The sequence below is a fragment of the Nerophis ophidion genome, linkage group LG07 (genome assembly GCF_033978795.1).
Source record: "Nerophis ophidion isolate RoL-2023_Sa linkage group LG07, RoL_Noph_v1.0, whole genome shotgun sequence".
NCBI classification, from domain to species: domain Eukaryota; kingdom Metazoa; phylum Chordata; class Actinopteri; order Syngnathiformes; family Syngnathidae; genus Nerophis; species Nerophis ophidion.
Genome location: NC_084617.1, coordinates 7,681,844 through 7,707,815, shown reverse-complemented (window position 1 = coordinate 7,707,815; position 25,972 = coordinate 7,681,844). Strand labels below are relative to the sequence as shown.

The 25,972-nt window shown below is 41.9% G+C and overlaps 1 protein-coding gene across 1 annotated transcript in view; it reads right to left on the bottom strand.

The window, feature by feature from the left end:
- The window catches only part of ints1 (integrator complex subunit 1), a 76,060-nt gene that overhangs the window by 12,430 nt on the left and 37,658 nt on the right, over nt 1–25,972 (bottom strand). Inside the window, exons 29-39 of the mRNA XM_061905278.1 lie at nt 24,981–25,079; nt 24,776–24,900; nt 22,814–23,068; nt 18,035–18,194; nt 17,829–17,960; nt 16,451–16,616; nt 14,853–14,976; nt 14,672–14,787; nt 10,415–10,502; nt 10,089–10,339; nt 1,560–1,689 (exon numbers count right to left, since the gene is read on the bottom strand). Coding sequence (XP_061761262.1) covers nt 1,560–1,689; nt 10,089–10,339; nt 10,415–10,502; nt 14,672–14,787; nt 14,853–14,976; nt 16,451–16,616; nt 17,829–17,960; nt 18,035–18,194; nt 22,814–23,068; nt 24,776–24,900; nt 24,981–25,079 — 1,646 coding nt within the window. The remainder of the gene's footprint in view (nt 1–1,559; nt 1,690–10,088; nt 10,340–10,414; nt 10,503–14,671; nt 14,788–14,852; nt 14,977–16,450; nt 16,617–17,828; nt 17,961–18,034; nt 18,195–22,813; nt 23,069–24,775; nt 24,901–24,980; nt 25,080–25,972) is intronic.

The window sequence follows — 25,972 nt, the reverse complement described above, 5'->3', positions numbered from 1 at the left end:
CTTTTTTGGGAGCGGGGACACATGTTTCCAGGGTTCAAGGGAGTTAAAGTTACTGAAATATTTTACATTTTATTAGGGACAGAATGTCCCTTTGGGACAAAGGACCCTATTGAATTTCTAGCAATTTATTTTTTCTTTATTATTTTTCCGCAGCTTTGAGCTGTAATTTGACCCCCTTAACATGCTTCAGAAATCACCAATTTTGACAGAAACACATCAGGACTGGCGAACATTGCGATTTAATCAAAAAAACCTAACCCCAAAACTAAAAATTCCGCTCTAGCGCCCCCTAAGAAGAAAACACAGACAAAACTTCCTGTAACTTCCAGTAGGAATGTCGTAGAGACATGAAACAAAAACCTCTATGTAGGTCTCACTTAGACCTAGATTTCGTACACTGACATCCTTCAGCAAAAATCAACATGAAGTTTGCAATTCTCCCTTCAAAACAAAAGTTTTGTAAAAACACTCACCTTTGCCTCTTTGAGCTGTAATTTGATCCCCTTAACATGCTTCAAAACTCACCAAACTGGACACACACATCAGGACTGGCGAAAATTGCGATCTAATCATAAAAACCTAACGCCAAAACTCAAAATTGCGCTCTAGCGCCCCCTAGGAATAAAATACAGACCAAACTGCTCCTTGGAAGAAAACACATACAAAACTGAGTGTAACTTCCTGTAGGAATGTCGTAGAGACATGAAAAACCTCTATGTAGGTCTCACTTAGACCTACATTTCATATATTGACAACCCCTAACAAAAATCAACAGGAAGTTTGCAATTCCCCCTTCAAAACAAAAGTTTTGTAAAAACCGGATACCTTTTTTCAAACATTATCTCCTTTAAGCGCGTCTGTCGTGTCGGCTTCAAACTACCACAGAAAACAGATTGAACCCTTCTGATTAAAAGTTAATGAAATAATTTTTATTACTGCTATGGTTTTGATTTTATCAGCGTTCAAAGAACCGCTGCGGTGAAAACCATTTCGAAGATAGCCGCCGTGCGCAGACACAACGTTATTTTTTTCGTTTTTTTCCTGTACCGCCTGCTGTTGGTGCGCACGCACCAACATTCGTGAGAGAGGGGCTGTGATCGTCTATACCAAGATGGCTGCCAGGTGCCGTAGCTAAGCAGGTATGTTTTAAAGTTGTCGTTTGCCTGCATATCGTAAAAACAACCGTCCAACAATTTACAACTAATTGGTGCTGACCATCAGGACCAAGTTGCGACGAGAGAGTGTGTCGATGTGAAGATATTACGCCGAGTTGGTAAGTCTGTTTGCTAATAGTAGCTACTAGCCGTACCCATGTATTTTCAATGGGCGATTAGCATCTGGTTATAATCCTGTTTCCTCCTATGTTTCTGCTCCGATTGATATACTCGGTCCCGTCCATCGCTGCTTGCAGCTTTAATTTACTAATGAATTTGCAATCCAATTAAAATGCGGTACACTTCAATTTTATTGTGCATTTACGCATTCTATTTCCTTGCGAAAAACATGGCAAGGATTAGATAGAATGGTCCGTATGAGACACTATAAGGCAAAGGTATTACCTTGCAGGTGCTGCCGTCTGCTGTCCCCCCGCTGCTTAACGTGCCATCGGGCAAGGCGACGTGCTGGATGACCTCCGGGAAGTGGAGATAGATCTGCAGTAGCAAGTTCTGGCAGCGCTTACTCATTGTGCTGAAAGGTTGAAAAGGAACAAGCACAGTTAGTTTAGTGTATTATTCCTTCAGTGGTCAACAAAATAAACAGTTTTACATTCATAAAATGATAATTTTACAGACCACGGGTCTCAAACACGCGGCCCGCACCTTGATGTAAAAATGTAATGTCGGTGCGGCCCGCGAGTTATATATGAATGGCGCCTTGCAGCGTCATATTTGTGTACACTCGATTTTTCCGGGAAAACTCCCAATTTTCAGTGCCCCCCCAGGGGTAATCATTCTCCCGAATTTCACCCCAACAATATTAAGGGGGCACCGTCTTAAGCGTCCTCTACAACCTGAACAAACAGCGTGCCAGCCCAGCCACATTTTGAATATGGTCGGGAACCTTTTTGGCTGAGAGAGCCATGAAAGCCAAATATTTCACAATGTATTTCCGTGAGAGCCCTATAACATTTTTCAACACTGAATACAACTAAATTTGTGCATTTTTAAGTATGACCAACATTTGTAGAGTATAATAAGTCTCCTATTCTTTTTAACAACATTGCTATTATAAAAGTTAACCAATAATACATGTAATACTTCTTACCATTAATGCGACATCTTGAACAGGTGCGGTAGAAAACAGATGGTTGGGATTAAATTGCATGAGAATGTTTTATAATTTGAACGTTATTTTTGAAACTGTGATTACCAGCGGCAAAACGTGTCAAGCAATGTCAGCTAAGATTTATCTGAGCGCCATGTGCAGTCATCTGGCTCTAGAGCCATAGGTTCCCTATTAGACACCTTTTTACCTGCACTCTGCCTCCCGCTGTTTCCCACATCTACAAAGCAATTAGCCACCGACTGCCACCTACTGATATGGAAGAGTATTACACTGTTACTCGGCATAGCTGGGTTGGTAGAGTGGCCGTGCTAGCAACCTGAGAGGTTCCAGGTTCGATTCCCGCTTCCGCCATCCTAGTCACTGCCGTTGTGTCCTTGGGCAAGACACTTTACACACCTGCCCCCGGGTTTAAATGTAACTTAGATATTGGGTGTCACTTTGTAAAGCGCTTTGAGTCACTAGAGAAAAGCGCTATATAAATATAATTATCTGAGAGCCATATGTAGTCATCAAAGAGCCACAGGTTCCCTACCCCTGCTCTAAGGTCATATCCAATCTACTCCACTTTATTTGTATGGCACATTTAAACAACAAAAATGTTTCCAAATTCCTGCACAGCAATATTAAAAACAATATTCAAATATTATCCTTAGCCCCGCCAATGACTGAATAAAAACAAAAAATAAAAAAACATAAAACCATTGGGACTCTGCCTGGTTTTTGAACCTCTCTTGGAGACCACATCTGCATGCGGTTATGAGATTTATACGTCACAACAGCCCTGTTGAGGTCAACAAGATCGTGCAGTTTTAGTGTTTCTAATTTAATAAAAATAGTATCGTGTGATCATAAAAACCCGCATAATTTACAATTCTAATGGCTTTCTTTTGAAGTAAGAACATAGAATTGTTTGATTTACAATTATTACCCCAGATTTCAAAACAATAACTGAGATATGGGAGTACAAAAGAGTAATACAACATGTTGAAAGCATTTTGATTTAGTTTTCAATTTTATATAACATAGCATTTTTAGTCATCTTTGAGTATATTTATGTGCAGTTTCCAATTTATTTGGTCATCTATATAGATTTTTTTTAAAATAGTTGAAAACACCCTTCTTATCTCCAGTATCCACATGCTAAATGTCAGAATAATTGTATTTAAGTTACCACAAAACTTTGTGTTCATGAGTTCCCGGTGAGAGGACAAAAGCTGTCTTTGATCGTACCAAGAAGAAGGCTAGTAAAACTCCACTGTGTAGGATGGGAAGCAACATGAAGGTGTTCTGTTACTTTCATGTACTGTAATCAACAGAGAGATTTTGTCTTGACTTGAGAACTACAAAAGGGAAGAGAAAGCAGGACCGGCCCAAGTTCCAGGCGCCTCTTCTGTGAACTGTTTTAAGACCTATGTGTTGAAGAGGTTCATTTAGCCTACTGACGTGTATTTATAGATGGTTGATAACATATAGGCTAGTAAGGTAGAGCTGTACCTGACAAGCTTCGGCTACCTTGCTTCTGCAGCCTTCATCAGAGGTGTCACGTGATGTCTGTGACGTGTTTTATGAAGCAAGGTAGACGAAAATTGTCAGGTACAACACTTCACCTTACTAGCCTATATAAATCAACCATTTATAAATAAAAAAATGTTTTAAGACCTCTTCTTTAAACAGTTTTACCACATTTTCTTTGAACCGTATGTAATGAAAGGCACTGGCTGTTTACGACCCCCCCTCCCTTAGAAAAAGCTGTTGCCATGTAACCGGGGAAAGTCCAAATGAAAGAGGAGCCGTACAATCTTTCGTCAGAGCTGATACAGTGTCTGGAAATTTGTCCTCAATTGAGCCAAATTTAATTCTGTCTCTGTTTTACAACCTCTTCTTTAAACTCTTTTACAACCTTTTCTTTGAACTGTTTGTAATCAAAGGCGATGGCTGTTTACGACCCCCCCTCCCTTAGAAACAGCTGTTGCCATGTAATCAGGGAAAGTCCAAATAAAGGACAGAGCGTGGATACAGTGTCTTGACATTTCTCCTCAATTGAGCCAAATCTAATTCTGTCTCTGTTTTGCAACCTCTTCTTTGAACTCTTTTACAACCTTTTCTTTAAACTGTTTGTAATCAAAGGCGATGGCTGTTTACGACCCCCCTCCCTTAGAAACGGCTGTTGCCATGTAATCAGGGAAAGTCCAAATAAAGGAGGAGGCGTACAATCTTTCGTCAGAGTGTGATACAGTGTCTGGACTTTTCTCCTCAATTGAGCCAAATTTAATTCTGTCTCTGTTTGACAACCTCTTCTCTGAACTCTTTTACAACCTTTTCTTTGAACTGTTTGTAATCCAAGGCGATGGCTGTTTATGACCCCCCTCTCTTAGAAACAGCTGTTGCCATGTAATCAGGGAAAGTCCAAATAAAGGACCGAGCGTGATACAGTGTCTTGACGTTTCTCCTCAATTGAGCCAAATCTAATTCTGTCTCTGTTTTGCAACCTCTTCTTTGAACTCTTTTACAACCTTTTCTTTGAACTGTTTGTAATCAAAGGTGATGGCTATTTACGACCCCCCTCCCTTAGAAACAGCTGTTGCCATGTAATCAGGGAAAGTCCAAATAAAGGACAGAGCGTGGATACAGTGTCTTGACGTTTCTCCTCAATTGAGCCAAATCTAATTCTGTCTCTGTTTTGCAACCTCTTCTTTGAACTCTTTTACAACCTTTTCTTTAAACTGTTTGTAATCAAAGGCGATGGCTGTTTACGACTCCCCTCCCTTAGAAACAGCTGTTGCCATGTAATCAGGGAAAGTCCAAATAAAGGAGGAGGCGTACAATCTTTCGTCAGAGCGTGATACAGTGTCTGGACTTTTCTCCTCAATTGAGCCAAATTGAATTCTGTCTCTGTTTGACAACCTCTTCTTTGAACTATTTTACAACCTTTTCTTTGAACTGTTTGTAATCAAAGGCAATGGCTGTTTATGACCCCCCTCCCTTAGAAACAGCTGTTGCCATGTAATCAGGGAAAGTCCAAATAAAGGACAGAGCGTGATACAGTGTCTTGACGTTTCTCCTCAATTGAGCCAAATCTAATTCTGTCTCTGTTTGACAACATCTTCTTTGAACTCTTTTACAACCTTTTCTTTGAACTGTTTGTAATCAAAGGTGATGGCTATTTACGACCCCCCTCCCTTAGAAACAGCTGTTGCCATGTAATCAGGGAAAGTCCAAATAAAGGACAGAGCGTGGATACAGTGTCTTGACGTTTCTCCTCAATTGAGCCAAATCTAATTCTGTCTCTGTTTGACAACCTCTTCTTTGAACTCTTTTACAACCTTTTCTTTGAACTGTTTGTAATCAAAGGCGATGGCTGTTTACGACCCCCTCCCTTAGAAACGGCTGTTGCCATGTAATCAGGGAAAGTCCAAATAAAGGAGGAGGCGTACAATCTTTCGTCAGAGCGTGATGCAGTGTCTTGACGTTTCTCCTCAATTGAGCCAAATCTAATTCTGTCTCTGTTTTGCAACCTCTTCTTTGAACTCTTTTACAACCTTTTCTTTAAACTGTTTGTAATCAAAGGCGATGGCTGTTTACGACCCCCTTCCCTTAGAAACAGCTGTTGCCATGTAATCAGGGAAAGTCCAAATAAAGGAGGAGGCGTACAATCTTTCGTCAGAGCGTGGATACAGTGTCGAGACGTTTCTCCTCATCCATCCATCCATTCGCTACCGCTTGTCCCGTTCGGGGTCGCGGGGAGTGCAGGAGCCTATCTCAGCTCCTCGCCACCTCATTACAGGGCCAACACAGATTGAGAGACAACATTCACACTCACATTCATACACTAGGGCGAATTTAGTGTTGCCAATCAACCTATCCCCAGGTGCATGTCTTTGGCGGTGGGTGGAAGCCGGAGTACCCGGAGGGAACCCACGCAGTCACGGGGACAACTTGCAAACTCCACACAGAAAGATCCTCAATTGAGCCAAATTTAATTCTGTCTCTGTTTAATCCCTTGCTTCTAGTCTTGTTTAATACATGTCATCAGTGTTTGAACCTGACACTAACAGCATGCAAAATGACCTACATTAACACAACTCGCTCCAATCCCTGAAACTAGTGCCACCATACATTGGTATTAACGTCATGAAAGTGACACTTTTCCAAGCCTCTTGATACCGGATCACAGTCAGCTTTTGTGTCCTTTCACAAACGACAACGGTTCACAAGCAGTAAAAACAAACTGAGCTCATGAAAAGCAACAACATATTTATTTGCCTTCATGTATTTTACAGTTTCATGAAAATCCTCTAAAGGGAGAGAGCCCAACTCGGCTAACGAGACAGTTTACATCAGCCGGAGCGACCTTGAGTAAAGAGAGGCTTGTTGTTGCTGTGTAATTGGAATCAACAGCAGCTTATCTGGCTGTGAAGACTGAGCACAACATCCACAACACAAGGCTGAGAAATCTTTACTTTGTATTTATGGGGCCGTGTTTTAACCGCTTCTGCTCAGACGTCTTAGCTGCACTTAAAAAAAAATACTGTAATATGAGAGCTAATTTTGTTTGACCTTGGCCCAAGTTTCCTCATTAAAGTGCTTTTAATAAGCACAGACATGTTGGTTGGGAAAAAAAAAAAAAAAAAAAGTCGGGTTGGTCTCCACAAAGAGTTGCACCCTGATCTCTGACAGGGGCTCACAACACAGGCGAGTTTTAGCCCTCCAGCCTTAATCCTCTCGGCTTCATTATAACGCACTGAGCTTTTAAAGAGATCACGGTGCGGACGACTTCTGCCGGTTTTAATTTCACACCAATAGACCTAATTATCGGGTTTTTCCCTGGTCTGCACGCAGCATTGTGGCTGACAGAGGCGGACGTTGTGGAGTTCATCAGCGCCGTTAAAAGAACACGGCGGGATTTGGACCCGAGTTGATCAGGGGCTAAATAAAATCACTCACCGGTTGGGCTAATTGGGAAGAACACAGTACCTCCTTATATTTGAAGTATTCGTTAACACCTGCAAGAGTTGTATCAAAACTCTACAAAAGATAATGACTAGGGGTGTCACGATCCGCTATTGATATTGGACTGATATCAGCAAAAAAAACCAACAAGTATCGGCTTGCATCTAAAATCACTAAAAAAAGTAAACGTCTAATTGTCCTCCAATAAGCAAGCACGGCGGGTCTTTCATTGTTTTATAGTCAAGTCATTAACCAAAGGTAAACGTGGTATATGCAGTGTTGGCGCTAGGAATCTTCAAAATGGGGTCCCAGTGACCCCATCAAGACATACAAATGGGGTACACAGTACATTTTTGGGGTCCCACTTTTTTGTAAGCGTTTTGAAAACAAATGATACATATTCTATATTGTGTTTTGGAAAAGGTTGTCATTAGAGATTTCCGATAATGGCTTTTTTGCCGATATTCCGATTTGTCCAACTCCTAATTACCGATTCCGATATCAACCGATACAGATGAAGTGAAGTATATTTATATAGCGCTTTTCTCAAAGTGACTCAAAGCGCTTTTTACATAGTGAAACCCGATATGTAATTTTCTTTACATTCAAACCAGTGTGGGTGCCACTGGGAGCAGGTGGGTAAAGTGTCTTGCCCAAGGACACAACGGCAGTGACTAGGATGATAGAAGCGGGGATCGAACCTGCAACCCTAAAGTTGCTGGCACGGCCGCTCTACCAACCGAGCTATACCGCCCAATACATACAGTCGTGGAATTAACACATTATTATGCCTAATTTGTGTAATGTAAGAGGGTTTTCCAAAATAAATCAACTCCAGTTATGGAAAAAATGCCAACATGGCGCTGCCTTATTTATTATTGAAGTCACAAAGTGCATTATTTTTTTTTGTAACATGCCTCAAAACAGCAGCTTGGAATTTGGGACATGCTCTCCCTGCGAGAGCATGAGGTTGAGGTGGGCGGGGTTGGGGTGGGCAGGGTTTCAGGGGGTAGCGGGGGTGTATATTGTAGTGTACCGGAAGAGTTAGTGCTGCAAGGGATTCTGGGTATTTGTTCTGTTGTATTTATGTTGTGTAACCGTGCGGATGTTCTCCTGAAATGTTTGTCATTCTTGTTTGGTGTGGGTTCAGTGTGGTGCGTATTTGTAACAGTGTTAAAGTTGTTTATACGGCCACCCTCAGTGTGACCTGTATGGCTGTTGACCAAGTATGCCTGCATTCACTTGTGTGTGTGTGAAAAGCCGTAGATATGTGATTGGGCCGGCACGCAAAGGCATTGCCTTTAAGGTTTTTTGGCGCTTTGTACTTCTCCCTTTGATTGATTGAAACTTTTATTAGTAGATTGCACAGTTCAGTACATATTCCGTACAATTGACCACTAAATGGTAACACCCGAATAAGTTTTTCAACTTGTTTAAGTCGGGGTCCACGTTAATCAATTCATGTTACAAATATATACTATCAGCATAATACAGTCATCACACAAGTTAATCATCATAGTATATACATTGAATTATTTACAATATATGTCCGTGTAACACTCCGTACAGCGACGTTTTAAAAAGTTAGTTCCGATACCACATTTTAAAGCATTTATCGTCCGATATTATCGGACATCTCTAGTTGTCATAAACGTGAATAATGTAAACTCACTACGCCGGTATGTTTTAGTGCTTTCATGGCGAGTTTAATGACAGACATAAGTAAGAACTTTACACTACTTTATATTAGAAATTGCACAAAAATATTTTCTAAAACATTTGGATGGATTTTTGAGCGCCGTGTGTAATGTTCTATATTTTCAATGGGACATTCAAAATATTGGTGTTGTTTACTTGACTTATCTCTTATGTTTGAGTGCCATCTACTGGTCACACTTATAATACCACCCTGTAGCAAATAAAATAGTGTAGCGTCTCGGAAGATTTGGTACTGCAGGGAATTCGGGATATTTGTTCTGTTGTGTTTATGTTGTGTCGGCCCTAAGCTCTGGAACACTCTGCCCCTCCATGTTCAAACTGCTTCCACAGTGGAGTGTTTTAAGTCTCGTCTTAAGACCCACTTTTATTCTTTGGCTTTTAACACTACGTGAGTTGTGTGGTCCTCTGTTGTCCTCTGTGTTTTTTATACACTTTGATTTCTATTTTACTGTTTTAATTGATTTTACCCTTTAAAATAGTTTTTAATCATATTTGTTTTTATATTGTTTTTATTGGTTATATATTTATTTATTTTTTGTTTTTATTCAGTCATTGGCGGAGCATAATATTGTTTTTTTTTTGTTTTCTTTTAATATTTTTTTTAACATGGCTGTGCAGCACTTTGGAAACGTTATTGTTGTTTACATGTGCTATATAAATAAAGTGGATTGGATTGGATTGTTGCAGTGCAAATATTCTACCGAAATGTGTTTGTCTTTGTTGTTTAGTGTGGTTTCGCAATACAGCACATGTTAATGACAGTGTTGGCGTTGTTTATACGGCCACCCTGAGTGTGACATGTATGGCTGTTGAGTAAGAATGCCCTTTATTTGTACATAATATATCCTGAATCAAAATGTTTATTAAAATTGATGGTGAACATATAGAATGATAGCGTTCCCTGTCATCTTCAGTTTAAGGCCACTCTCACCCCTACCAAAAGCATTGAAGCGGGTAAGCTCAACTTTAAATATTATTAAATATCGTGAAAATAAGTTGAATACAAATCATTGTATTCTGATTTTATTTACGAATTACACAACATGCCAACTTCACTGGTTAAGGGTTTGGTAAAAGTAAGCATGACTGTTTTTGGACTTTTGGAAACCATCTTAATAAGCGGCACCACCAACCTGTCCTCCCACTTTTTGGTACAGCTGATGAGGTACTCGGACACTTTCTTGATGTTCTCTAAGCGGCCGTTGCAGTACGAGCGGAGTAGAGGCACCCGGGCCTGAATGAGAGAGCAGCAAGCTTCCTCCGCCACGCTCTTTTCGTCGTGCGGGGAGTTGCGGACGTTGAGTTTCGACTCGGCCAGAATCAGGTCCACCAGGCTGATGAGCTCCTCGGAGTTGAGCCGCAACACAAACTTTTCATTTTTTTTCTGTAGGGGGATGGGGGGGAAATAGGTGAGATCATGGCGGTGCTGAAGGGAGACGACAACTGGAGTGGAACCAACTTGAGGGATCTTCTGGTCGCGTCCTTGCCAGATGCGTGGGATGTGGCTGCATGCCCACAGGAAATCCAGAGCAGAAGTCGGGTCCAATCTGAAAGATGTTTGGTATCAAATTAAACATAAGAATTTTAACACAAAATGCATACTTTTAGGGATGCAAAAATTATTGATTTTATACACTCAATTATAGTCTGAGGAATAATCACTGCTTCACCAATATCATGCTTTGATTAATTTCCCAACAAAAAAAATAACAAATCGATGATGCTCCTTAAAGATTTTGATGTGTTATTACTGTTGGAAATAACAGCGATAAAATAATCTTATAATAACAGTACAAAATAATAAATATAAACGAAAAGTAATATTAATTCATAGGCTATTCAATAATTGTATTAAAATCATTAAACTAAGGTTATCTCTATTAAGATTAAGATGAGTTTATTTCAAAGGGGACAATGCTATTCCATAAATCACATGACTACACATGGTTAAAAAAACAAAACCAGAATTAGCCAGACGGCTAGTTTTCATCTGTCGTCCCTGTTAGAATATTTATGTGTAAGTTATCACACAACTTTTATGCTTAAAGGCCGTTGCTATAGTTATTATCAATTGTGCTGAAGTTGTACTTCTCTATCCGTGCAAAAAGACAACTTGCAATCCAAGATTGCGAGTCGTCTCGTATCAGTGTTTGTGTCCAGACCCGGCCTGCTGACTGCCAAGGGCGAACATCGAGTGCCTTGACGCAGACCAAGCAGAAACAGGGCGATATCACGAGTGTCAGCACATTTGCATTTCTGAATAATCATATATTGTGTCTAACAGGCGCTGCTGAAATTACCCCCTTCCTTCAGAAGCAACTTCAGTGATGTAACCAGGGACCTCCCAAATAAATATAGAATAGAATAGAAAGTACTTTATTGATCCCTGGGGGAAAATCAGCACCACAGTTTGCTCACAATAAACAATAGTAATAATAAATAACATATGACATATATTATATATATAATATATGAATAATATAAATATATTCTACATTTAAGTGCAGTCAAGAAGGAACATATGCATTATACAGTCTGATGGCTGTCGGTATGAAGGACCTCCTGTGTCGTCGTTCCGTGTTACAATGCGTGTTAGTCAAGCTAGCTCTGTTCTCAATGGGTACGAGGCGCGATTTAGCCTTCCTTGAAAAAAAAATGCCCTATGCTTGTGTAGTTTCTGGATGTACGAATTGTTCAAATTGCAAAAAAAGATAAATGTCTCTTCAGAATTCCCCGAGGGGTGACTAAAGCAAGATTTTACAAAACGACAACGAGAAAAAGCAGCTCACACTCCAGTCCAAGGGAGCAGAGTCGAAGAATGCATGAGTTTGCAGTGATCACTTTGTTTGATATACAGTACGGGCCAAAAGTTTGGACACACCTTCTCATTCCACCTTCTTATTCAATGTGTTTTCTTTATTTTCATGACTATTTACATTGTAGATTGTCACTGAAGGCATCAAAACTATAAATGAACACATGTGGAGTTAAGTACTTAACAAAAAAAGGTGAAATAACTAAAAACATGTTTTATATTGTAGTTTCTTCAAAATAGCCACCCTATGCTCTGAGTCCTGCTCTGCACACTCTTGGAATTCTCTCGATGAGCTTCAAGAGGTAGTCACCTGATATGTTTTTTACTTCACCAAGTGTGCTTTATCAAGGTTGATTAGTGGAATTTCTTGCTTTATCGATCGATTGATTGATTGAAACTTTTATTAGTAGATTGCACAGTACAGTACATATTCCGTGCAATTGACCATTAAATGGTAACACCCAAATAAGTTTTTCAACTTGTTTAAGTCGGGGTCCACGTTAATCAATTCATGGTAAGGGGGTAACGGGCTTGGGACCATCAGTTGTGTTGTCAATGAGAAGGTGTGTCCAAAATGTTTGGCCTGTACTGTACATTTAACGGTTATTAATTCCCATTGAAGTTTTATTTTGATATGGTTTGTATTTCTTAAACACACGTTTGCTACGAGTGTTTCATAAAGCACCAACTTGGCGAGTCTAAAAAGAAAGCAAATGTGAATTAAGCTCTTACCAAATGCAAAAATCATAAATTAATCTTTAAGCACATACACAATGTTGACATCTATAGTTATATTTTGAATAAAGATAGATAGATAGATAGATAGATAGATAGATAGATAGATAGATAGATAGATAGATAGATAGATAGATAGATAGATAGATAGATAGATAGATAGATAGATAGATAGATAGATAGATGGATAGATAGATAGATAGAACTTTATTGATTCCTTCAGGAGAGTTCCTTCAGGAAAATTTAAATTCCAGCAGCAGTGTACAGAGTTGAGATCAATTTAAATTAAAGTAAAAAGTAAATAATGGGGGTTTAAATGGAAACAAAATAGAGAAATATTACAGTAAGAATGAAAAATAAAAAGCAACAATGGGAATAAAAATATAACAGTAAAATAAGAATATAACAAGACAAAGTAGGCAGTAGTGACCATGTTATGAAAACATATTGCACTGTTATTGTTTTGCATCCCCTGTCATCCTAGTACCCCCCGCCCCCCGCCCCAGAGAGGAGTTGTACAGTCTAATGGCGTGTGGGACAAAGGAGTTTTTGAGTCTAGTAGTCCTGCACTTGGGATGAAGCAGTCTAGAACTGAATAGGCTCCTCTGGCTACTGATAACGCTATGCAGAGGGTGACTGGCATCATCCAGGACGCTCACTAGTTTGACGGGGAGAAAAACACTACTCGTAAAGGCCACGTGCAACAGCAACAAATATCAATAGACGCAAAGTTAAATCGTGAAATGCTAATTTACCCGAGCAAAAACTATGCATATTTATCCGGGAGGGTCTTGATACCAATTTCTTTGACCCAGCCACATAGAGAGAAGTTGTAGACCTCCATGCTTCTCCAAATGTCATCGGTTTTGTCGTGTAGAATGATGTCTGGAGCACAATAGTTCAATGTGTCTGTGAAGGCGACTGACGTATATTCCTTGAAATCACTCGACAAATCATTTTTTTGATGAAGTATAGAGATCTATTCTATTGTATAGTTAGATTTTTTTTGCTCATATCTGCTTTTTGCAGGAAGATTTAAGCTTATTTTGTTCTTATCTTAGCTTGGTCGACCACCACTGATTTTCAGCAAGTAAGGACGACTGTAACATTTTCAATCATGCTTGACCTTCGTCCCGTGTGAGTTTTTAGTTTTTAAAAGCATAAAAGAACCACATAAATGTACTTTTTTTGCATCAAGGCTGTTTGACCTTGTCAGGAACGTCTATTTCAACAACAGAAAAAAACTTTTTTTTTATTCCACGAAATTATGAAATGCTCTGGTTGAAATTATGACCTTGGTGTTGTTAGGGTCGGTTTTGACCCAGTTATAAAGATAAGATTATCAAGCAATAATTAGAGCCAAAACTGAACTCCCAACTAACTCTCCCAATCATGTGAGTTTTAGGGGATTCTCATTTTACCTTGTTATCCAATACAAAAACAAACAAAGACTGGCATGTGAGGTCAATTCAGTATGAATTTATTAGAATGAAAAAATAAATAAAACAAATGTATTTAGCAGATGTGTTCTAATACCCCTCAGTAATAGTCAGGTAACACAACAACCTTTTATTTATTATCATGTTAGATCCGCTCGACATCCATTGCTTTCGGTCCCCTAGAGGGGGGGGGGGGGGTTGCCCACATCTGAGGTCCTCTCCAAGGTTTCTCATAGTCAGCATTGTCACTGGCGTCCCACTGGATGTGAATTCTCCCTGCCCACTGGGTGTGAGTTTTCCTTGCCCTTTTGTGGGTTCTTCCGAGGATGTTGTAGTCGTAATGATTTGTGCAGTCCTTTGGGACATTTGTGATTTGGGGCTATATAAATAAACATTGATTGATTGATTGATTGATACGATTCTTCTGAGGTTCTTTTTACCATTTTTTAAATTGAAATCGAGGGGGTATACTGACCAGAAAAAGGGCCAATGGCCCACACCAAAAATATTAAAACCAATATTTTCATGGATAACGAAGGCAACCAAGAGATGAGAAACAAATTGGATGATAGATAATTGTTTTAAGTGTATTTTACAGCTGATTTAAGACATAGGTCAAAACTGACCCGTTAACATAAGAGATGGCAACAGAAATCTAACACAAGAGGAAGGTTAATAGTAAAACCAGTTAATTGTTGCATCCCTAAATAGTTTGCAGGTACCGTACTTGTATTCTTTTCTCTTGCTGAGCAGGGCGCTGATACACTGCAGCAGCGTGGCCCAGTTGGACTGATGCGTGAGCAGGGCCAGAAGGTAAGGCCTGTAGGCTGGAGTGCCTCGCGCCTGAGACGGAAACACGGTAAGATGCATCAAGGAAGAAGTGCGATGCAAGATGAAGAGTTTCTCACCTTGCTCAGGGCAAACAGGAGTTTCTGCTGAAGATCAGAACAGACCGACGTAACCTCGGGGTCCAGATACTCCATCCAGTCCACCAAAAGCCCCGAGTTTAACCCGGATTTTGTCACCTCAGAGCTACAGACGAAAACGACAGTTTGAAAAGAAGTATAGGCACATGGTACTCAAGAGGTTTTTGTTTGTATTAGTGCACGAAGCATGGGTAACTTACACATCTGTGAAGGCACCATTAATGCTGAAAGGTACATACAGGTTTTGGAGCAACATATGCTGCCATCCAAGCAACGTTATCATGGACGCCCCTGCTTATTTCAGCAAGACAATGCCAAGCCACGTGTTACAACTGCTTGGCTATTAAAAGAGTGTGGGTACTACACTGGCCTGCCTGTAGTCCAGACCTGTCTCCCATCGAAATATGTGTTTACTGAATGTTGTAAAAAGAAAACGTAACAGTGGTAAAAATGCCCCGTGCCAATGTGTTGCTGCCGTTAAATTCTAAGTTAATGATTATTTGCAAAAAAACAAAAAAAAATGTTTCTCAGTTCGAACATTAAATATCTTGTCTTTGCAGTTTATTCAATTGAATATAAGTTGAAAAGGACTTGCAAATCATTGTATTCTGTTTGGGCTTCACGGTGGAAGAGGGGTTAGTGCGTCTGCCTCACAATACGAAGGTCCTTAGTAGTCTGGGGTTCAATCCCGGGCTTGGGATCTTTCTGTGTGGAGTTTGCATGTTCTCCCCGTGACTGCGTGGGTTCCCTCCGGGTACTCCGGCTTCCTCCCACCTCCAAAGACATGCACTTGGGGATAGGTTGATTGGCAACACTAAATTGGCCCTAGTGTGTGAATGAAGTGAAGTGAATTATATTTATATAGCGCTTTTCTCTAGTGACTCAAAGCGCTTCACACTGTGAAACCCAATATCTAAGTTACATTCAAACCAGCGTGGGTGGCACTGGGAGCATGTGGGTAAAGTGTCTTGCCCAAGGACACAACGGCAGGGACTAGGATGGCGGAAGTGGGAATCGAACCTGCGACCCTCAAGTTGCTGGCACGGCCACTCTACCAACCGAGCTATGCCGCCCCACAATGTGAGTGTGAATGTTGTCTGTCTACTATGTTGGCCCTGCAATGAGGTGGCGACTTGTCCGGGGTGTACCCCGCCTTCCGCCGGATTCTAGCTGATATAGGCACCAGCGCCCGCCGCTACCCCTAAGGGAATTAGTGGTAGAAAATGGATGGATGGATGTATTCTGTTTTTTTTTACAAATTACACAACGTTCCAACTTCACTGGTTTGGGGTTTTGTATTACCAGCAATGTCAGGCCGTAATGTCCAGGAAAAAAAGAAATGTACCGGTATTTTTCAGAGGCAGTATAGTACCGTTTTTAATTAATAAGTACTGTGGTATTTCATTAGTGCCGGTATACCGTACAAGCCTACATTACACATATACTTAGAGCGTGTATACAAAACGCTGATTGATACGAGTTAGAATGCATAAAAAAAGACAAAGTTATGTGTTCTTGTTCTTCTTTACATTTACACCCGCAGCCACGTTGACAATGTAACGACAATCAATGTCGCTCACCTGTTTGCAGCCGCGTCCTTCACGGCACGCTCCTCACTCTCCTGCAGGAGCAATGATATCACCATGGCAACGGGGCCGGCCGTCCCATTCTGTGTACCGACCGTCATCAAGAGAGACAACAGCTCCTCCAAATACGGAGACTTGGCTTCCATCAGCCCTTGTAGCACTGAAATATGAACAGGATATACTCAGAATCCATCCTCGGTACTCATGAACATTCATTATGCCGATTGTATTGTACCATATGTCCCGGCAAGAAATCTGCGTTCAAAAGACTCCGGCTTATTAGTGATTCCTAGAGCCCAAAAAAAAGTCTGCGGGCTATAGAGCGTTTTCCGTTCGGGCTCCAGTACTCTGGAATGCCCTCCCGGTAACAGTTCGAGATGCCACCTCAGTAGAAGCATTTAAGTCTCACCTTAAAACTCATCTGTATACTCTAGCCTTTAAATAGACCTCCTTTTTAGACCAGTTGATCTGCCGCTTCTTTTCTTTCTCCTATGTCCCCCCCTCCCTTGTGGAGGGGGTCCGGTCCGATGACCATGGATGAAGTACTGACTGTCCAGAGTCGAGACCCAGGATGGACCGCTCGCCTGTATCGGTTGGGGACATCTCTACGCTGCTGATCCGCCTCCACTTGAGATGGTCTCCTGTGGACGGGACTCTCGCTGCTGTCTTGAATCCGCTTGAACTGAACTCTCGCGGCTGTGTTGGAGCCACTATGGATTGAACTTTCACAGTATCATGTTAGACCCGCTCGACATCCATTGCTTTCGGTCCCCTAGAGGGGGGGGCTGATTGGGAACAGGTGGGTACCATGATTGGGTATAAAAGCAGCTTCCATGAAATGCTCAGTTATTCACAAACGAGGACGGGTCGAAGGGACATCACTTTGTGAACAAATGTGTGAGCAAATTAAGAACATTTCTCAATTAATTATTGAAAGGAATTTAGGGATTTAGGGCCTGTAATATTATCGAAATGTTCAGGGAATCTGGAGAAATCAATGCACGTAACATTGAATGCCCGTGACCTTCGATCCCTCAGGCGGTACTGCACCAAAACTGACATCGGTGTGTAAAGGATATCACCACAGGGCTCAGGAACACTTCAGAAAACCACTGTCAGTAACTACAGTTGGTGGCTACATCTGCAAGTGCAAGTTAAAACTCTACTACTAGAGGGGGGGGGGTTTCTCATAGTCAGCATTGTCACTGGTGTCCCACTGGATGTGAATTCTCCCTGCCCACTGGGTGAGTTTTCCTTGCCCTTTTGTGGGTTCTTCCGAGGATGTCGTAGTCGTAATGATTTGTGCAGTCCTTTGAGACATTTGTGATTTGGGGCTATATAAATAAACATTGATTGATTGATTGATTATTACCTTTTCCAATGAGCTCCGCCTCAGCGTTACACCTCGCTCCTGCTTTCAGCATCGCAATGATCGCCCTGAGCGGCACCTCTGTATCGCCGCGATATGCCAGCGTCTCATCCAGGTGGAGGAAGCCCGAGCGTACTGCAAAAAAAACAAAAAAAAAGATGAAAAAGGGTCATTTCTATGCATGTTAAACGTGTGAGAAAGGTGCTCACCGTCAGTGTATCTGTGCGTGTGAGAGTTCTGGCCGATGAAGGACTTGAGCAGGGTCTTCAGAGGCCCCGCCTCCACAGACGGACTGTCCAGCCAGATGAGCATCTCGACGCTGATTTTGAGGAACAGCGAGGAGAAGGAAACGTCCTGCGGCACGAGGCGCTGGCGACATGAAAGAGGGTGAAATTGAAAGAAGAGGTCTTGCATGAAAAGCGAGGGGTCAAAGGATACAGACGCACGGAAGCACAGGAGTGATACTTTGTCGCGCCGTGTGTGTCACTTGACGAAAAAAAACATGTAACTGATTCAACTGCTGTGTCATTTGATTGTGTTTATCAGTCTGAAGAAAAGTCCAGTACTCTGGAATGCCCTCCTGGTAACAGTTCGAGATGCTACCTCAGTAGAAGCATTTAAGTTTCACCTTAAAACTCATTTGTATACTTTAAATAGACCTCCTTTTTAGACCAGTTGATCTGCCGCTTCTTTTCTTTTTTCTCCTATGTCCCCCCCTCCCTTGTGGTCCGATGACCATGGATGAAGTACTGGCTGTCCAGAGTCGAGACCCAGGATGGACCGCTCGTCGGGACCCAGGATGGACCGCTCGCCTGTGTATCGGTTGGGGACATCTCTACGCTGCTGATCCGCCTCCGCTTGGGATGGTTTCCTGCGGACGGGACTCTCGCTGATGTCTTGGATCCGCTTTGAACTGAACTCTCGCGGCTGTGTTGGAGCCACTATGGATTGAACTTTCACAGTATCATGTTAGACCCGCTCGACATCCATTGCTTTCGGTCCCGTAGAGCGGGGGGGGGGGGGGGGGGGGGGTGTTGCCCACATTTGAGGTCCTCTCCAAGGTTTCTCATAGTCATTATTGTCACTGGCGTCCCACTGGGTGTGAGTTTTCCTTGTCCTTATGTGGGTTCTTTCGAGGATGTCGTAGTTGTAATGGTTTGTACAGTCCTTTGAGACATTTGTGATTTAGGGCTATATAAATAAACATTGATTGATTGATTGATTGAGTGGAATGGCGCATTTACCTTGCTTATTGATGCCATCATCCATCTAAATAAAACTAGGAAAATGGCAAAACTTCCAAAGAGTCTTATAGCATAAACTGGAAATAAGGTAAACGTTCCTCTTTCCTTGTTTACTATTTGGTTCATTGACCAGATTTGCTTGTTTCATGTTCCTGTCAAGATAAATATTTGCCAACTCTTAAACAAGAACCCTATGTTTTTCCTATTTTTATGCATGTTAATATGTAAAATACAGTAATTAAGAGGTGGATATGAATGCAGCTGATAGGAGTACACTATTCCACCCATAAAGCCCTCTAAAAACATATCCAAAAACTGCCAACAATACTCCATTAACATGGCGTGACATAAATATTAACCAAGTTTTAGCAATATTGTTATTGTGAGTGCTAATGCAGACAAACTATTTTGAACAGCGCCATGATCACAAAGAGCTAAGTAGCTTACACAGCAACAATTTTGGTATATGGAGCTGCAGCTGCATAGAGTTGGTGAAAGTTCATTCTAGATTATAAATCATGCCTCTCACTTGTACTGAAGAAGGTTATAGCCATACACCGAGAAGTTGGACAACTGTCACATTTAACTTAGACCCGGAGATGGCAAGAAAAACATGAAAAGACGCTATTTTGCGGCACCTAATCTGCATGAGGATTTTGATTACTTTTCATGTAAGGGAAGATATAAACATCTCATCAGCTGGCATCTTAGTGAAAGCAGACATTGTACAGTAAGTGGCTGTTTTATTATGTTTGTAGTGTATATATATATATATATTTATTTTTTTTTTTTTCAGTTTATTTCCAGTCTAACAAAAACATATTCAAACATGGATCACGATTAAAAAATGAATAACATGACTGAAACAGGCAGAAGCAAAAAAGCTTATATGCCCAACATAAAAATGTTTACATTCAATTAATTTACCTTTTCTAATAATTTTGTAATACAAAAATAAATATAATCATTCAGCATTTACATTTAAGTTGCCCTTTAACAAATAATACAAAAATATGTACTTACACACATGCACTTTTTTGTAAATAGATAAACATACATACCTTCTAAATACAACATTTAACCAAACAAACATACATTTCTAGTTCACATAACTTTTTAAAATACATTGTGACATGTTTTTTTTTTAATTGAATACCGAGTCACTCATTTTTATTTCTTTACCAACAGAATTCCACAAATTAACACCGAGAACAGATAAACATCTACAATTAACAACTAATCTTGCTTTTGGTAAAATAAACTTAGATTCATCTCTTAGATTGTATTTGCTGGTCTGTAGAGAGAAATATTTTTGAATTCCTTCTGGAAGAGTATTCATTTTTGCTTTAAACGTTATCTGTGTTATTTTATAATAAACAATATCTTGAAATTTCATAAGTTTTGATTTAACAAATAATGGATGGGTATGGTCATAATATCCTGCTTTGTTTATTAGCCGTACAGCTTTTTTTTTTGCAGCAAAACAATATCATTAATTAGTGAAGTGAATTATATTTATATAGCACTTTTCTCAAAGCGCTTTACATAGTGAAACCCAATATCTAAGTTACATTTTAAGCAGTGTGGGTGGCACTGGGAGCACGTGGGTAAAGTGTCTTGCCCAAGGACACAACGGCAGTGACTAGGATGGCGGAAGCGGGAATCGAACCTGCAACCCTCAAGTTGCTGGCACGGCCACTCTACCAACCGAGCTATACCGCCCCACAATTATGGTTTTAAAAGTGGTTCCCCAGAGTTCTACACAGTATGTCATGTATGGAAGTGTCAAAGTATAATAAATTGTTAACAAAGAATTATAATTCAGTAATTCTTTAGTTTTATACAAAACACCAAGTGTTTTGAATATTTTTGTTTTTATATAATTTACATGTTGTCTCCATGATAATTTATAGTCAATTATAACTCCCAAAAACTTAGTATCAAAGACACGCTCAATTTTATCTCCATTTATTTTAATATTTCCTTCATTAGATACCTCAGTTTTGGTACCAAATATCATAAATTTAGTTTTAGCAATATATATTGCTTAGCACTTTGTTACATCCATCCATCATCTTCCGCTTATCCGAGGTCGGGTCGCGGGGGCAACAGCCTAAGCAGGGAAACCCAGACTTCCCTCTCCCCAGCCACTTCGTCTAGCTCTTCCCGGGGGATCCCGAGGCGTTCCCAGGCCAGCCGGGAGACATAGTCTTCCCAACGTGTCCTGGGTCTTCCCCGTGGCCTCCAACCGGTTGGACGTGCCCTAAAAACCTCCCTAGGGAGGCGTTCAGGTGGCATCCTGACCAGATGCCCGAACCACCTCATCTGGCTCCTCTCGATGTGAAGGAGCAGCGGCTTTACTTTGAGTTCCTCCCGGATGGCAGAGCTTCTCACCCTATCTCTAAGGGAGAGCCCCAAACTCATTTTGGCCGCTTGTACCCGTGATCTTATCCTTTCGGTCATGACCCAAAGCTCATGACCATAGGTGAGGATGGGAACGTAGATTGACCGGTAAATTGAGAGCTTTGCCTTCCGGCTCAGCTCCTTATTCACCACAACGGATCGGTACAACGTCCGCATTACTGAAGACGCCGCAAAGATCCGCCTGTCGATCTCACGATCCACTCTTCCCCCACTCGTGAACAAGACTCCTGGGTACTTGAACTCCTCCACTTGGGGCAGGCAGTGTCTCCTCCCCAACCCGGAGATGGCATTCCACCCTTTTCCGGGCGAGAACCATGGACTCGGACTTGGAGGTGCTGATTCTCATTCCGGTCGCTTCACACTCGGCTGCGAACCGATCCAGCGAGAGTTGAAGATCCCGGTCAGATGAAGCCATCAGGACCACATCATCTGCAAAAAGCAGAGACCTAATCCTGCGGTCACCAAACCTGAACCCCTCAACGCCTTGACTGCGCCTAGAAATTCTGTCCATAAAAGTTATGAACAGAATCGGTGACAAAGGACAGCCTTGGCGGAGTCCAACCCTCACTGGAAATGTGTTCGACTTACTGCCGGCAATGCGGACCAAGCTCTGGCACTGATCGTACAGGAAGCGGACCGCCACAATAAGACAGTCCGATACCCCATACTCTCTGAGCACTCCCCACAGGACTTCCCGAGGGACACGGTTGAATGTGTTTGTTACAATGCATAAAAAAAGAAAACGTGTTCTAGTCTTACATCAGGATTGTGGATCTTATACAGAATTCTAAAAAAAACAAAAGGGCAACTCTGCTTCTTCCTACTACTTTTGAACATGTGGAAAAGAGAATCTAGAAATGTGTGTCATCCATCCATCCATCCATTTTCTACCGCTTATTCCCTTTCGGGGTCGCGGGGGGCGCTGGCGCCTATCTCAGCTACAATCGGGCGGAAGGCGGGCTACACCCTGGACAAGTCGCCACCTCATCGCAGGGCCAACACAGATAGACAGACAACATTCACACTCACATTCACACACTAGGGCCAATTTAGTGTTGCCAATCAACCTATCCCCAGGTGCATGTCTTTGGAAGTGGGAGGAAGCCGGAGTACCCGGAGGGAACCCACGCATTCACGGGGAGAACATGCAAACTCCACACAGAAAGATCCCGAGCCTGGATTTGAACCCAGGACTGCAGGACCTTCGTATTGTGAGGCAGACGCACTAACCCCTCTGCCACCGTGAAGCCCAATGTGTGTCATGCATGTTCCAAATAAACTCAAATTCAAACCCCTTTAACAGAGGTGAGCCAGGTTTACCTGGTAGAGGTGAAGCTGCCGCATGAGTGGGCAGGACAGAGCTTGGCTGCGGTGCATGGCGAGGACGATCGGTCCTGGGTGATTTGAGTTGAGCAGGGCTGAGAGGGCCCGCAGGAGACGGAACGGCAGCCCTCCCTGTTGGACGTGACCCTGCTTGGCACGCATGATCTCCTTGGCCAGCGCCTGCTGCAAGGCCAGGGAAAGCTGGTTGGGAGGTGGGCCCTGCCAGCGTGCGTCCGCCTTCATCGGGAATATCTGCAGCAGAAGTCAACAGGAGTGGCGCCGCGCTTTTAGATAAGAGGGCGACTTCTTGTGCAAAACCCAAAACCAGAGAAGTTGGCACGTTGTGTAATTCGTAAATAAAAACAGAATACAATGACTTGCAAATCCTTTTCAACTTATATTCAATTGAATAGACTTCAAATACAAGATATCTAATGTTCGAACTGAGAAACTTTTTTTTTTTGCAAATAATCATTAACTTAGAATTTATTGGCAGCAACACGGGGTTTTTTACCACTGTGTTACATGGCCTTTCCTTTTAACAACACTCAGTAAACGTTTTAAGGCTTTTCAGGTGGAATTCTTTCCCAATCTTTTTTAATGTACAGCTTAAGTCATACTTGCCAACCCTCCCGATTTTCCCGGGAGACTACCGAATTTCAGTGCACCTCCCGAAAATCTGCCGGGGTGAACATTATCCCGAAATTTCTTCCAATTTCCACCCGGACAATTATATTGGGGGCGTGGCTTAAAGGCACTGCCTTTAGCGTCCTCTACAACTCGCCGTCACCTCCGCTTTTCCTCCGTACAAACATCATGCCGGCCCAGTCACATAATATATGTGACACACACGAGTGAATGCAAAACATACTTGGTCAACAGTCATACAGGTCACACTGAGGGTGGCCGTATAAACAACTTTAACACTGTTACAAATATGCGCCACACTGTGAACCCACACCAAACAAGAATAACAAACACATTTCGGGAGAACATCCACACTGTAAGACAACATAAACACAACGGAACAAATACATATGTGACACACACGAGTGAATGCAAGGCATACTTGGTCAACAGCCATACAGGTCACACTGAGGGTGGCCGTATAAACAACTTTAACACTGTTACAAATATGCGCCAAACTGTGAACCCACACCAAACAAGAATAACAAACACATTTCGGGAGAACATCCACACTGTAACACAACATAAACACAACGGAACAAATACATAATATATATGACACACACGAGTGAATGCAAGCCATACTTGGTCAACAGTCATACAGGTCACACTGAGGGTGGCCGTATAAACAACTTTAACACTGTTACAAATATGCGCCAAACTGTGAACCCACACCAAACTAGAATTACAAACACATTTCGGGAGAACATCCACACCGTAACACAACATAAACACAACGGAACAAATACCCAGAACCCCTTGCAGCACTAACGCTTCCGGGATGCTACAATATACACCCCCCCACTACCACCAAACCCGCCCCGCTCAACCCCGCCACCCCCCCAACTCTAAATAACAAAGTTTTCTATTTTAAACGTTAAGTATCTTGTCTTTGCAGTCTATTCAATTGAATATAGGTTGAAAAGGATTTGCAAATCATTATATTTTGTTTTTATTTATCATTTATCATTTAGGTTGGGGACGGCGTGGCGAAGTTGGTTCAATCCCCACCTTCTACCATCTCAGTCACGTCTGTTGTGTCCTTGAGCAAGACACTTCACTCTTGCTCCTGATGGGTGCTGGTTAGCGCCTTGCATGGCAGCTCCAGCCATCAAGTGTGTGAATGTGTGTGTGAATGGGTGAATGTAGAAATAGTGTCAAAGTGCTTGGAGTTCCTTTAAAAAGGCAGAAAAGCGCTATACAAGTATAACCCATTTACCATTTACACAACGTGACAACTTGACTGGTTTTGCAAAATACTATTGCAAGTACCCGAATCAGCAAGCTCGCCAGGTCATCATCAGGCCCGACTCCAGGAAGCTGAGTGGCTGCCCTCATCTTAACGGAGCCGTGCGGCGTTTCCACCGGAACTTTGGCTTTACTCGTTTCAGCAGCATCTGTGTAAAGCAATGACATTTCATTTTCATTCATTTCCCAGTTGGAATTGGCCCTGCAGAAGCGGTTGGAGGCACCTTACCTCTATGCGGAGGAAGTGAGGAGCTCAGCAACCCGTGGAAAGTGTGCCCCCCGATGGCACCGCGCTCGTGTTGCACCTCCACAAGGTGGGCCATGTAGTCTGTTAAATGAGGAAAAAAACGAGGTAAATCCATCCATCCGGGGTCGCGGGGGAGTGCTGGAGCCTATCTCAGCTACAATCGGGCGGAAGGCGGCGTACACCCTGGACAAGTCGCCACCTCATCGCAGGGCCAACACATATAGACAGACAACCTTCACGCTCACATTCACACAATAGGGCCAATTTGTAAATCCAAATACCGTATTTTCCGCACTATAAGGCGCACCTAAAAACCTGAAATTTTCTCTAAAGCAGACAGTCTGCCTTATAATTCAATGTGCCTTATATATGGACCAATATTGAGCCACAATAAGCGGTAGGAAATGGATGGATGGATGGATGGAGGTCTTGCAACTACGGTAAGCAGCCGCCAGCTTCCTTTTCCCTCGTAGAAGAAGCGCGCGGTGCATGCTGGGATATATGACAGCGGGAGGCGTGCCGTTTCTGTGTGTTTATGTAAAGACCCCAAAATGTCTCCTATTTAGAGAGACGCTTACGACACAGAGTTTAAACTCAAGGCGATCAGTCACTAAGTAGAACACGGGAATAGAGGAGCAGCGAAAGAATTTAACATTAACAGCAGCGACACTGACTCTTTTAATGACGACTTCGACGAGACGGAGCCGGGCATGTTGGATGTCGTATTCGCCCAACTGTTTGATTCGAACACTGAATAAGAAGAATTTGAGGGATTTGTGGATGAGAAATAACTTAATAAAGTGAGCTTTACATGTTTATTTTGTGTGTTGTGTTGTGTGACATTATCGTTTGAGCAACGTTGAGTTATTGATATATTATTGCTTTGCACTATTTCGAGTGTTACTATATTGGGATTGCACTAACGTTTGATTTACCGTAACAGTATCAGACTGTTTTTTACGTGTTTATTGAAT